The following is a 14,849-nucleotide window of genomic DNA, read 5'->3' as shown; positions in this document are numbered from 1 at the left end:
ATAAATCCAAAAATTAGGTCAAACATAACAAGTACATTTTAAGTTTTAAATAAGTAGGACTACATCAGAACTACTTATGAAAAAGACTTTAAAAAATATCTTAGCCAGTAATTTTAATGCTAGAATATAAGTTTTAATTATTTTCACTAACTGCCAGAATAACCAGTTGCTACCAAATAAGGTACAGATCATTTTAGTTTTATCATAAGACCTGCAAAAAGTCAATTATTTTCTTGACTACCAAAGTACAGAAATAATTCTATATTATTAAGATGAATCAAGCTGAAACCTCATTACAGTCCACTTATGGCTGGCCGCCTTCCCAATTCGGAAAAGTAATGGTACACTCACAGAATGCTAGAAAAATTTTTCCTCCAATGTGTTACTACATTAACAGATAGTAAAATTAAATCTCTGATTAATAAAACACATATTGAGCTTTAAAAAAAAAGTTTAAAAAAGCATACTTGCAAATGGAGCATGTGGTGGACCTGGGAAATCCCTTGGTGGAAAATAATCTCGAGAAGCTCCAAACACGGCTCCTGGAGGAGGTGGGGGGAAAGGAGGTCCTCTTCTCAAGAATGGGCCTCTTGTATCCACTGGAAACAATGGACCTCTGATTGGAGCAAGAGGTGGAGGAACAAAGCCAGGGCCAGTGGCTTCATTTTCAGCGGGGAGAGATGAATCAGGCACATTTAAATTCTACAACAAATTGACATATGGCAGTCACTAAAACAGCAAATTTGCAATCGTTTTCCTGAAAATCTCAGGCTCAGAAGAAATCATCTAGACAGAAAGCATTCCATGATAGTCTTAGAAAGCTCTAGAGAAAGATTCAAACAGCTTTCCACATTAATGTATCAGCTATCACATTTTAGTTATCATAAATATTTTATTAAGTCAACAGAAAACAGCTTTAATCAACAAAGTAATAGTCTGGCTAAAGATAAAACAGAAATATAACCCAAGAGCACTAAAATATATACTATTTTATCAAATATATACTGGAAAAAAAGAAAAAGCAAGATGTCTATGTTTATATTTTCCAAAAATCAATATCTTAATAAACAAAAATATACTTTAAAATATTCAAATAAAAATCCAAGCGGGGGGGAACTAAAATCTTGTTTAACTACTAAACTAACTCAAACTCCTAGTCTGCAAATTGTATTTTATCACCATAGGTTACCATCTACAAAAGAAACAGCTTTCATGCTAAGTAGAAAGTATATTAATCAAAAAGAGAAAATCAGCTTTATATCAAAACCTAGATTATAGCTATATTTCTATTCTAGTAAAGCATGAGATTAGAAGGCTCAGGCCAGGCACAGTGGCTCAGGGCCGGGCGCAGTAGCTCACACCTGTAATACCAGCACTTTGGGAGGCCAAGGCGAGCGGATCATCTCAGGTCAGGAGTTCAAGACCAGCCTCGCCAACACGGTGAAACTCCGTCTCTACTAAATATACAAAAATTAGCTGGGTGTGGTGGCACACGCCTGTAGTCCCAGCTACTCAGGAGGCTGAGGCAGGAGAATTGCTTGAACCCAGGTTGCAGTGAGCCGAGATAGCGCCACTGCATTCTAGCCTGGGCAAAAATAGTGAAACTCCATTTCAAAAAAAAAAAAAGAAGGCTTCTGAATACATGGATACAATTCCACTCTTTCAATACTTACACCAAGATCATCTTTGGTATCATTTCTACTGGATTCCATTTCTGAAGGCATTGACCCATCTAGACATAAAAGTTAAACCATGAAAAGTACACGATTTATCACTTTATTCCTAGAGTATTTCCAGATCACAAAATTGGTATTTTCCCACTCCCCTTGTTGGCACATAAACCAGTTGGACACCAATATCCTATACTGAGGCCACAAGAACAGCTTGAGGTCCCTAGAAATTCTGGCAGACTCAGAGTTCTATGATGGCATGTGGCAGTGATTTCTCTGGCTAGTTCCTAAGCAATCCTGCTGGAGCAGCATGCTAAGAAGACATCTGGGAGGAAGCATCTCTCTCCTTCCTTCTTTTCCTCCTCCCTCCTTTTATGTTTCCCTCCTATCCTCTTCTCCTTCCTCCCCTTCTTCCTTCCGTCCTTATTCCTCCATTAAGTAAGAGAGACTAGCTACTGGAATTTAGCTACTGTTCCTAAATAAATGTTCCCAAACTTTGTTATCATCAAGAAATGCAATCCTCTCTGACAACTACCTCTCCTCTTGTAGCTTTCTCATTTATTCTCACTACATCTGTTCTTGGAAGTCACTGATGCTTCTGACCACTGAGTTTCCTCCCTCACTTCCTTCCCCAATTAACTAGACTCCAAAGTCCATGACTTCAGCCAGTTATAAATGTCCTTGTCTCACTGGTCATTTTTCACTTGTGCTTGACAACATTCAACTACACACAGTAGCACTTAAAAATTATTATGCCATATTAGGTATTGGTCAACCAGTATTAAAAAATGGACACATGTAAAAATTTTTAAATAGCATAGAAATGGATGTTTAATCACACATTACTTTCATTCCATTAAACCTGGTTTAATGGGGGGAAAACAATTTCTAAAGCCAAACAGAAAGAATTAATTATAATTCTGTAAGACCCTGGGACTGCTTTCTTTGCTTGTTATTTTTACAATCTGATTTTTGGCCAGACGCAGTGGCTCATGCCTATAATCCCAGCACTTTGGAAGGCCAAAGAGGGTGGATTACTTGAGGTCAGGAGTTCGAGACCAGCCTGGCCAACATGGTGAAACCCCATCTCTACTAAAAATACAAAAAATTAGCTGGGCATGGTGGTGGGTGCCTGTAGTCCCAGCTACTCAGGAGGCTGACTCAAGAGAATCTCTTGAACCCAGGAGGCGGAAGTTGCAGTGGAGCCGAGATGGAGCCACCGCACTCCAGCATGGGCGACAGAGACTCCGTCTCAAAAATAATAATTAAAAAAAATAAAATAAAATAAAATGCTGATTTTCCAGGCTGAGCAAGGTGTCTCACGCCTGTAATCCCAGCACTTTGGGAGACCAAGGCTGGTGGATTGCTTGAGCCCAGGAGTTCAAGACCAGCCTCAACAACATGTGGAAACCTCATCTTTACAAAAAATTAGCCATGTGTGGTGGTGCACACCTGTAGTCCCAGCTATACTATACAGTTTACTATGTCAGAAAATCAATATTATTTTTAAAATTATACATATAACATTATTTATTTTATATATACACATATATATATTTAATAATATATAAATATATGTCCTTTCCTGAGGAAACCTTTTACCAATACATTTAAATCTTGACTTTAAAAAAAATTTTTATTTTCTTAATGTTGTGTACTTCTGGTTGATATACTGCATACATCTATTTGCCAACTTTAATGGTTTGCTATGAGGTAGTTTAAGTAAAAGAGAGCCTGACAAACAGTAGATTGCTCAGTACATGTTAGTTATATCTAAGCATGAAATGTTTAAATAATATAACTGATTACAATATCAACAGAGCATGCATCTAAATTTTTTTCTGGTGGGTTTTTATGTATCCATTCACATTTGCCTGGCTTATTTCCCTGATTACTAAACAGGACACATCTAAGTGGACTAGAAAAATTAGAAAATTAGTCACAGAACAGAGTAAAATTTATCATCATAGGTATATGGAGTAAACCTATTTCCATGGTGCTCAAACCAACCCACCAACATATATTTGGATGCCATGTCTGTGTACAATATAACAAGAAACATAAAACCAGGACATTTTCAGGAAAGAGATTTTGGCCTTAGGAACTACTAGAGATAGCAATTATACTGGTCTTTATTCTAACTTCCAGTTCTTTAGTGTGCCACCAAAATTTTTAAAGAAAAAAGCACAAAGTACTTCTTACCCATTTTATCCAAAGAAGGCATATTAAAACTTCTGAGTTCTGCTGGTCCAGACAGTCTACCAGAATTAGAACAAAATCTGTCTTGCCTTTGTGGAGGAAGGGCTGAATCAGGATATGATTGTCCTAGAAAATAAGTTTTTAAAATGTCTTCATTAATGTAAATATAAATCAAGTTTACTTAAGTTTAACATATTGAACTTAGACTTTTGACCTGTATTCTAACACTTAAACTCATCATCTTCTTGGTTGACAACAGTAGAAAATTTCAGAAGAATTGCATATTTTACTACAGGCAATAACTTTTATTGTAAACACAAGCATAATCTGCTACTTTGGATTTTGAAAGTTTCAATAACTATGTGTAAATCAGAATATGTGAAAACAGAATTTAGTTTTATATATATGTAAATTAACTTTCCATTTTAATAATGGATGGAAGTAAATACATCAATATATCAAAAAAGACTCAAGAAATAGCTACTAACATAAGGAAAAAGTAAAGAGAAAAAACATAAGCACTGCAAGAAATTTACCAGAACAGGTGATAATCTGTCATCAAAGCAGAACGAGTATCAGAGGTCATCATTGTCAAACTTTTAGTAATATTGACATTTTGGAATTTAGTATCTATTCCAAACCAAATGGAAAGAGACGGGTATGGTGGCTCACCTGTAATCCCAGCACTTTGAGAGGCCGAAGCGGGTAGATCACCTAAGGTCGGGAGTTCAAGACCAGCCTGGCCAACATGGTGAAACCCTGTCTCTACTAAAAATATAAAAATTAACCAGGCATGGTGGTGCACATCTGTAATCCCACCTACTTGGGAGGCTGAGGCAGGAGAATCACCTGAACCCGGTGGGGCAGAGGTTGCAGTGAGCCGAGATTATGCCATTGCACTCCAACCTGGGTGACAGAGCGAGACTCCATCTCAAAATAAATAAATAAATAAATAAATGAAAATAAATAAAAAGCAAACTAAATGGAAAGCTCTCTGTGACTCAACAGATGAGTACCACTGCTGAAACGAAGAACATCTGGAGAGACACAAATTTGGACACCAACTATCTCAAGTGCTTCTACAGCCACCCTCCTTTGTCCCCGGGGGTGATTTATGATGACAATATGGTATTAGGTTGGTGCAAAAGTAATTGCGGTTTAATAATTCCTAGGTCCTTGTGGAACTCATCACTCTTGAAAAAGTATAGGTAGTTTCTCATTCTTGAAAGGTGATGGCAGACTGCTAGATTAGGTATGCGTATGTCCAGCTCCAAAAATAAGGAGAACATCAAAGAAGGTGAATTGTGTAACTTTCCCCTATCCTATTACAGATATACATAAACAACCCCAAATTGCGTCTAATTGACTTTATAGAATCAGTGTTGGATATATCACTCCTCATCTGACTCTGCCACAGGGGACCTTACTGACACATCATCTCTCCTACACAAAACCAAAGAAACCACCTGGCATCAACCAGAGTCAATAAAGAGAATTATATTTAATGAGCTCCCACTGGTCGGGAGATGTGACTGAGGAGAGAAAGATCCAGATAGTTTGAAGGCTCATTCACACTCCCTTTCAAAATCCTAGGGAGGAGCTGTTTCAAAGGGTTTGAGTTAGCCTAATGAAAGAAAAGGTCAATACCAATCACTGAGATCTAAACTCAGTTTTCCCTTTCTACTTCAAACACAGGATTAATTAAATAGTGGAGCTGGACAAGGGGATGAAATAAGGAAACCTGAACACCAACTCTTTTTTAATCAGGTCTCAAGATACTACATCATTATTTTGCTTCTAAATTATACCCCCACACATCAACAACCTCAGAAATAAAAAATTTTGTTATAAATTTACTACTTTATAAACCACATGGCTATGTTGCCCTCCACTGGCAAAAGCAGTTCATTCCTTAAATCTTATCAAGGCCTACTATGTGTCAGGCACAAACAATACAACGTTGGTCTTCATAAACCCCATGTCCTTACAGTCTAATTCTGATAGAAATACATAAATACCACGTGATTAATATCTTAATAAAAGGAAATATACATAATATAAGAGGTAGCCTATCTATTTCTGATTGCAGGAATCAGAAATGGAGTCAGAGGCAGTAAAGCTTGCCCTGAAAGAAAAGTAAAGATGAACAAGTAATCAAGGGTATTCTGGTCAAATGCACATATACATATACACACATACACACACACATATACACACACCCTCATATGCACATATACACATACACATATACACATAATAAGATACAGCTATGTGGAAAGCATATGACCAATTAAAGACTGAACTGAACTACAGAAAGTAAGGACATGAAAGGTCCCTTTCTTTTTTGCTTTCAAACTCTTGTTTTCTATAATAGTATTCTACCCTTATAATAGAAGACATGATTACAAAGAAAGAATGAAAGAAAAAAAGATAAGAAAAAAATGAATAAGGAGTAGGAATAAGTGTACAGGGCATTCTGAAGCAGTTTTGCAAACTAAGAATTATACTGCAGAAACCAGCTACTCTCATATACTCCATTCACAGCTTCTGCTGAGGACGATGGGGAGATATCTATTAAAACCAAAAACAGGCCGGGCATGGTGGCTCACGCCTGTAATCCCAACACTTTGGGAGGCCAAGGCAGGTGGACTGCTTGAGGCCAAGAGTTAGAGATCGGCCTGGCCAACATGGTGAAATCCCATCTCTACTAAAAACACAAAAAAATGAGCCAGGTATGGTGACACAGGCCTGTGATCCCAGCTACTCGGGAGGCTGAGACACAAGAATCGCTTGAACCCAGGAGGCAGAGGTTGCAGTGAGCCAAGATCACGCCACTGCACCCCAGCCTGGGCGACAAAGCAAGATCCTGTCCCAAAAAAATAAAAATTAAAAATAAGACCAAAAGTGTGCATACCCTATTACCTAGTAATTCCATTTCCTGGACTAATCGTGAAAGAACATATGTACAAAAAGGGTGCTAGCTGCAGCACCGTTAGCAATGGTGAGATATTGGAGACACTCTAAATGCTCACCAACAGGAACTGGATAAACATATTGTGGTTTCTTATACACTGAAATACCATACCACAATTAAGGTGATAAACTCTATATACTAACATGGAAAGAATTCAAGGAGGTAAGGCTGATAAGGAAAGTTGATAAAACAGAACTTTAATTTTTTAAAAATCATTATTAGAACTGAAAAGTTTACACACACTAAACTCATGAATAGCTGCTTCTAGGAAACGAAGGTAATATGCCCAAGAAAGGAAATGTAATAGTAGTTCATTTATATAGTGTGCTTTTTCTTTTTATGTTTTATTTACACATTTACACACATAAACACATATATATCTGAAGCAAATATTAATATGTAAATTATCAAGGGTGATATCCATGATCGTGCTATAATATCTCAATTTGTTTCAACCATTGTGGAAGTCAGTGTGGCGATTCCTCAGGGATCTAGAACTAGAAATACCATTTGACCCAGCCATCCCATTACTAGGTATATACCCAAAGGATTATAAATCATGCTGCTATAAAGACACATGCACACGTATGTTTATTGCGGCACTATTCACAATAGCAAAGACTTGGAACCAACCCAAATGTCCATCAATGATAGACTGGATTAAGAAAATGTGACACATATACACCATGGAATACTATGCAGCCATAAAAAACGATGACTTCATGTCCTTTGTAGGGACATGGATGAAGCTGGAAACCATCATTCTCAGCCAACTACCGCAAGGACAAAAAAGCAAACACTGCATGTTCTCACTCATAGGTGGGAATTAAACAATGAGAACACATGGACACAGGAAGGGGAATATCACACACCGGGGACTGTTGTGGGGTGGGGGGGGAGGGAGGAAGGATAGCATTAGGAGATATACCTAATGCTAAATGACTAGTTAATGGGTGCAGCACACCAACATGGCACATGTATACATATGTAACAAACCTGCACGTTGTGCACATGTACCCTAAAACTTAAAGTATAATAATAATAAAATTTAAAAAAAAAATCTCAATTTGTGCTGTTCACCAAGTTACCCAACCTTTCTGTGGTTCTGTTTCTTCATCTGTAAAATGGGAATAACAGAATAACACTATTAAGAGTGTTAGAATTATTAATAAAAGGCATTTAGTCTGACACAAATACATTCTATATACAGCTTTATCAATATCTGATGATAAATTAAGCTTATTGTTATGATTATAAACTATATTAAAAATATAGTATTGACTGCTCTTCATTCAAATTTATGACCACAAATTTCAAACTGATGCTCAACAATGCCCTATAATCATACTACATTTTACTAATGTGTGAGTTCTTCCACTCTCCTAAATAGCTACTGCATACCTTTTTTTCTCTTCAGATCTGACAGTCCTCTCCTCTAGCACCTGCTTCAGCTGATGATCTTGCCACATCAGGAAAACTGAAACAGTTGGACACCTCCACTTACCCTCCACCCAATCGCTACATCTGTACTCACTTGCTCTGTCTTCCTTCTTTTTAGAATGGATAAAGTGATCCAGCTACCACAATTTCTGCAATTACACTCTGGATAGCACCTTTTATGCTTAATATTCCAGGGTTTCACTTTTATAACCAGACCTTCTCCAAACATCATTAATTTCCTCTTCTAGCCTGAATTATTCCCATCAGCAAATAAATATGTTATATTATCCATCTTTTATTTATTTATTTATTTATTTTTGAGAGGGAGTCTCACTCTGTTGCCCAGGCTGGAGTGCAATGGTGTGGTCTCGGCTCACTGTAACCTCTGCCTCCCAGGTTTAACCAATTCTCCTGCCTCAGCCACCCGAGTAGCTGGGACTACAGGCGCGTGCCACCACACCCGGCTAATTTTTGTATTTTTAGTAGAGACGGAGTTTCACCATGTTGGCCAGGCTGGTCTTGAACTTCTGACCTCAGGTGATCTGCCCGCCTCAGCCTCCCAAACTGCTGGGATTACAAGCGTAAGCCACCATGCCCAGCCAACATTATCCATCTTTAAAAACCAAAACGCCTCTCCCTCCAGCTACCATCTCTTTTTCATTCAAAGCGAAATTTTTCAAAAAGTTGTCTACATTTGCCCCTGGATCTTAATCTCTCCTCAATCTAGTCTCTTCAGGAAGACTGACAAATTAAACACAGATTTTTAAAGTTTATAAAAACACATACAGTGGCAATTTATCAACTGAATAGTCATTAGAATTTATAAAGGATCATTATATAAGACATAAGTGATTAAGATATATATATTCCTAAAAAAGTAGTAGCCTAAAATTTAGAAACAACTTTAAGTAAATATCATCCTCTGAGAAGATAAAAGCATATATACCACGACTTTAGAACACCTTATTAAGTTTGTGAAGACCACAAGTTTTCATCAAAGAGATCAAAATGAGCCTTAAGACAAACTATAATTCTACCAAATGAGTCTTGCCTGAAAAAACTGTTCAGAATGTAGGACAATGGTCAGCATAAATGTCTATGAATCAGAGACAGTGAAGTAAAAATCTATGCCTATGCATTCAAAGCTATCCAAGGTATTTTGATCTGCTTAGCACACTTTTGTTTCCCAAGGAAAGAGTCAAAACTGTTCTCATCAATTTAGCTGTACATCATATGTCTCTTACTTGTTCAGCTCTTTAAGAAAAAGAGTTTTTAAACATGCCAGGCTAGCAACCACGCTTAATTCATGATTACACCACCAAGGTATAGTTGCTTAGTCTCTTTGCTATGCTTACATAAAATACATTATCCAAATCAGTAAAAGATAAGCACCAACAAAAATAAGGAGAAACCACATACACACTCCTTGTTCTTTTAAACAATGAAAACTAGGAATACTAAAGCTCAAAAAGGTACGGAGGAGGGCGTGGTGGCTCACGTCTGTAATCCCAGCACTTTGGGAGGCCAAGGTGGGAGGATTGCTTGAGCCAAGGATTTCGAAACCTGCCTGGGCAACATAGTGAGGCCCTGTCTCTACAGAAAATTTAAAAATTAGGCATTAGTGGTGCATGCCTATAGTCCCAGCTACTTGGGAGGCTAAAGCAGGAAGATCACTTGAGCCCAGGAGGTCGAGGCTATAGTAAGCTGTGTTCATGCCACTGCACTCCAGCCTGGATGACAGAGTGAGATTCTGTCTCAAAACAAAACAAAATAATAAAGAAAATAAAATAAATTTTAACTGACAATTAAAATTCAACAAAATTAAAAATTCTGTTTCTCAAGTTGTACTAGACACATTTTAGGTATTTACTAGCCACATGTGCCTAGTGGCTACTGTACTGGACAGTATAGATATAAAACGTTTCTATTATTACAGAAAGTTCTATTGGACAGAGCTGTTGTAGAAAAAGATCTGTTTCAGTATTACATTCATTTCATTATATTAACTCATCATTGAAATACATAACTACACCTTTTTAATAATTTATTCTTTTTTTATCCCAACATCTTGAATAAGATGTTCAGTAGAAATTCTTGTAAAAATGAAACAAACTATAGCACATAGATCCTAAAAATACATTTAGAACAAAAAATATAGTTAACATTTTAACTCCTTCTCCTTGGGAAAGCTACTAACCCACTGTATCTCTCTATCTAAATATATGCCAACAATTTTCAAACTATATATCCCAACCTGAGCTACAGTAGAAGTAGTTATCAATCAGCACCATAAGACAGGGAAATAAATAAATAAATGTATGTAGTCATCTACAGCAGGGGTCCCTAACCCCTGGGCTGCGGGCCAGTACCTTTCTGTGGGCTGTTAGGAATTGTTTGCACAGCAGGAGGTGAGGAAGGCAAGCGAGCATTACCACCTAAGCTCCACCTCCTGTCAGCTGAGGCATTCTATTCTCATAGGAGCGCAAACTCTACTGTGAACTGCGCATGTGAGGGATCTAGCTTGTGCATTCCTCATGAGAATCTAATGCCTGATGATCTGAAGTGAACACTTTCATCCCGAAACCATCCCCCTCCCTGCAACCTCCGTGGAAAAACTGGGCTCCATGAAACCAGTCCCTGGTGCCAAAAAGGTTAGGGACTGCTGATCTACAGGATAGTGACATTATCTACTTAATAAATTATGATACCTCACCTTCATTTCTAAAAGTGAAGACAAAACAAGCCAACACATACAACTTGAAAGTTTTTATGAGAATCACCTTTGTTACAGTTAACCCTGGCAAAAGAATTATGTGAACAATTTAAACTACTTTCTTACCAAGTCTCTTTGATCTATAATATTCTCATTCTACATATGAAAACACGTTTGTGTTTTTTTCTTCACAACTGAAGCGCTGAGCAAGGTAAGTCACATTGATACATTTTTGTTGCAGCTTAGTATTTATAAAGAATTTATAATGAACTGGTTATTCCCAGGACATATTTCTGTTAAAATTTTAATTGTGATTACTATATGATATGTGAATATTATCAACTCACTTATATTATTCAAGAACATTTTTTCTGCTAAAATTATAAATAAGATTTCTAATTAAACTTATGAAAAACCAAACTGAAAACTATCCCTTTATCTGAGTGTTAGTTATATCACTGTGCTCAAATTGTGAAAAAAAATCACATGCTTAATACTTGTACTTTCCTGCATGTGTATGATATACAATAAGATTTTTACTTTTTTATTTTAAAATAGATTCACAGAAAGATGCAAAAATACTACAGAGAGGTCCTGCACACCCTTTACTCAATGTTTACGTCTTTCATAACTATAATGTATTGTAACAGCCAGAAAACTGACATTGGTACAACTCATGTGTATAGTTCTGTGACATTTTACAGCATATGTAGATTTATGTAATCACTACCACTCTCAAGATACAGAATTATTGTACCACCAAAAACATCTCCCTCGTGCCACCCCTTTATAGTCATACCCACTCCCCTCCCCACTACTATCTCAAACTCTTGCATCCACCAATCTGTTTTCCGTTTCTATACTGTCATTTCAAGAATGTTATATATGGCCGGGCACAGTAGCTGACGCCTGTAATCCCAGCACTTTGGGAGGCCGAGGTGGGTGGATCACTTGAGGTCAGAAGTTCAAGACCAGACTGGCTAAAATGGCGAAACCCTGTCTCTACTAAAAATTTAAAAATTAGCCTAGCCGGGCACAGTGGCGTGTGCCTGAAGTCCCAGCTACTCAGGAGGCTGAGGCAGGAGGACAGTTTGAACCCAGGAGGCAGAGGTTGCAGTGAGCCAAGATTACACCACAGCACTCCAGCCTGGGTGACAGAGTGAGACTCCATCTCAAAAAAAAAAAAGAATGTTATATACATGGTATAACACAGTATGTAAACTTTTGAGATTGGTTTTCTTCACTCAACCATTGAGATACACCCAAATTGTTGCATGTATCAATAGTTTATTATTTATAGTTTGATTCCATTGTGATAAAAGAAATACTGTATATTATTTCACTTCTTTTAAATGTGTTGAGGTTTGTTTTATGGCCCAGGATACAATCTGTCTTGTAAAATGTTCCACTGCTACTTGAAAAGCATGTGTATTTTGCTGCTGTTGGGTAACTTGTTCTATAAATGTCAATTAGGTCTTGTTGGTTGAGGGCACTGTTCAATTCTTCTATATACTTGCTGAATTTTCTCTTCAGTTGTTCCATCAATTGCCGAGAGAGGGGTGTTGAAGTCTCCAATTATAACTGGATTTGTCTTTGTTCCTCTCAGTGCTATCACTTTTTGTTTCCCATACTTTGTAGCTGCTGTTGGCATACACACATTTAACATTTGCTATATCTTCTTGACCTCATTTTCTTTTGATTAATGTTTGCATGGTGTATCTTTTCTATCCTTTTACTTTCCACCTACTTATACTATTATATTCGAATGAGTTTCTTATAGACTGTATATGGTTATGTCACTATATAACATAAAAAGTCCAAAGAAATGAAACAAGTTTTTAAAATCACACTAAAAGCCAGGCACAATGGTTCGTGCCTGTAATCCCCCGCTATTCAGGAGGCTGAGGAGGGAAGACCACTTGAGGCCAAGAGTTTGAGACTAGCCTGGGTAACATAGCGAAATCTCGTCTCCAAAAACAATTTAAAATAAAATAAAAATTACCCAGGCATTGTGGCATGTGCCTACAGTCCCAGTTACTTGGGAGGCTGAGAGGGGAGGATTGCTTGAGACCAGGAGTTCAAGGCTACAGTGAGCTATAATCACGCCACAGCACTCTAGCTGGGTGACAAAGTGAGACCATGTCTCTAAAAAAAAATTTTAATAAATTTTTAAAATCACACTAAAAGACAAAGGAGTGAAAACCAGAAAGCAAATTTCTTGATTTCTAGTCCAAATGCCTTTTCACCTAAGCCAGTCTTGTTCTAAACATGCAAACTAATTAAAAGCACATATAAGAATGTTAGATGAACAGATATACTGTAGACTGTTCAACACTGTACAAAACTTTGTACACATACTATGCTTCAGCAGAATTAGCTCTATCCTAATAAGGTAGCCAAATTTGTGTACTAACCTTTAATAACCATTTATATTCCACAGAGTTTTAAAAGAAAACTTAAAAGTTTTAAAATCCTTATTAGTTTATAAGATTGAGTCTGCTACTGAAAATAATGAGAATAAAATGTTGATTACTTGAAGAAACTAGGTGTATACTTGCTAATAAAACCTTTAAGTATTAAGAATGTTTGGATCAAAACCACAATGAGATTCCACCTCACACTAGTCAGAATGGCTACTATTAAAAAGTCAAAATAACAGATGTTGTCAAGGTTGTAGAGAAAAGGGAATGCTTATACACTGTTGGTGGGAATGTAAATTATTAGGCCACTGTGGAAATCAGTTTGAAGATTTCTCAAAGAACTTAAAACAGAACTACCATTTGACCCAGCAATCTCATTACTGGGTATACATCCAAAAGAAACTAAGTTGTTCTACAAAAAAGGCACAAGCACTCATATGTTTATCGTAACACTATTCACAACAGCAAAGACATGAAATCAACCCAGATACCCACCAACGACGGACTGGATAAAGAAAATGCAGTACATATACACCATAGAATACTACACAGCCATAAGAAAGAATAAAATTATGTCCTTTGCAACAACATGGATGCAGCTGGAAGCCATTATCCTAAGTGAATTAATGCAGAAACATAAAATTAACACATTCTTACTTAGAAGTGGTAGCTAAACACTGGGTACACATGGATATAAAGATGGCAACAAGAGACACTAGGTACTACCAGAGTAGAGCGAGGAGAGACAAAGGGAGGCAAGGGCTGAAAAACTGTGGGTACTATGTTCACTTTCTGGGTGATGAATTCAGTCACGCCCCAAACCTCAGTATCACGCAATATACCCATGTAACGAACCTGCACATGTACCTTGTGAATCTCAAATAAAAGTTAACATTATTAAAATATTTTTTAAAAGAATGTCTGGAACAGGGCACATGAGAAAAGAGATAAGTTAGAGCAGTTTTTTCTGACTATATAAGCTAAGTAAAGTTTTCTCCTTTTTCAAAGTATTTAACGGTGCAAAAGTAAATGATTCCTTGTAAATATGGAACTATTTAAAATCATTTCTACTAACTCATCTTAAGTCAATGGAAATCTAAAACACTTCTTCCAAGTAGAAACATGTTAAGAAAATATATACATTTTATAAATTATCCCTAACAGACTAAATGACAGATAATCTCAAATGCAGAATCCATATTCTTCAGAAACTTAGTTATTGTAGTTGTCATATTTTTTTAACGTATTTTAAACTAAAGTATTTTAAAATTTAAGAAAAATCTTAAAGACAATTAGTGAGAAGGACTCTTCATGAGTCCCAATAAGTCAACCTTATACAAAAGAGAGGCAGATTACTTTAGAACATCACCATCTGTTTTACAGAAGTCACTGTTTTGTTTGTCTTTTTGTGGAGACAGAATCTCACTATTTTG

At 36.8% G+C, this 14,849-nt stretch overlaps 1 protein-coding gene across 19 annotated transcripts in view; it reads right to left on the bottom strand.

Moving 5' to 3' along the window:
• The window catches only part of MIA2 (MIA SH3 domain ER export factor 2), a 247,692-nt gene that overhangs the window by 134,033 nt on the left and 98,810 nt on the right, over positions 1–14,849 (bottom strand). For all 19 annotated transcript variants that reach the window (NM_001134678.1, XM_024231318.3, XM_024231322.3 and 16 more), the window contains 3 exon segments: positions 468–702; positions 1,674–1,732; positions 3,873–3,995. In NM_001134678.1, coding sequence (NP_001128150.1) covers positions 468–702; positions 1,674–1,732; positions 3,873–3,995 — 417 coding nt within the window.

This window comes from Pongo abelii, chromosome 15 (assembly GCF_028885655.2).
Source record: "Pongo abelii isolate AG06213 chromosome 15, NHGRI_mPonAbe1-v2.0_pri, whole genome shotgun sequence".
NCBI classification, from domain to species: Eukaryota; Metazoa; Chordata; class Mammalia; order Primates; family Hominidae; genus Pongo; species Pongo abelii.
The sequence above is the reverse complement of the archived record's forward strand: the minus strand, read 5'-3'. Positions and strand labels throughout refer to the sequence as shown.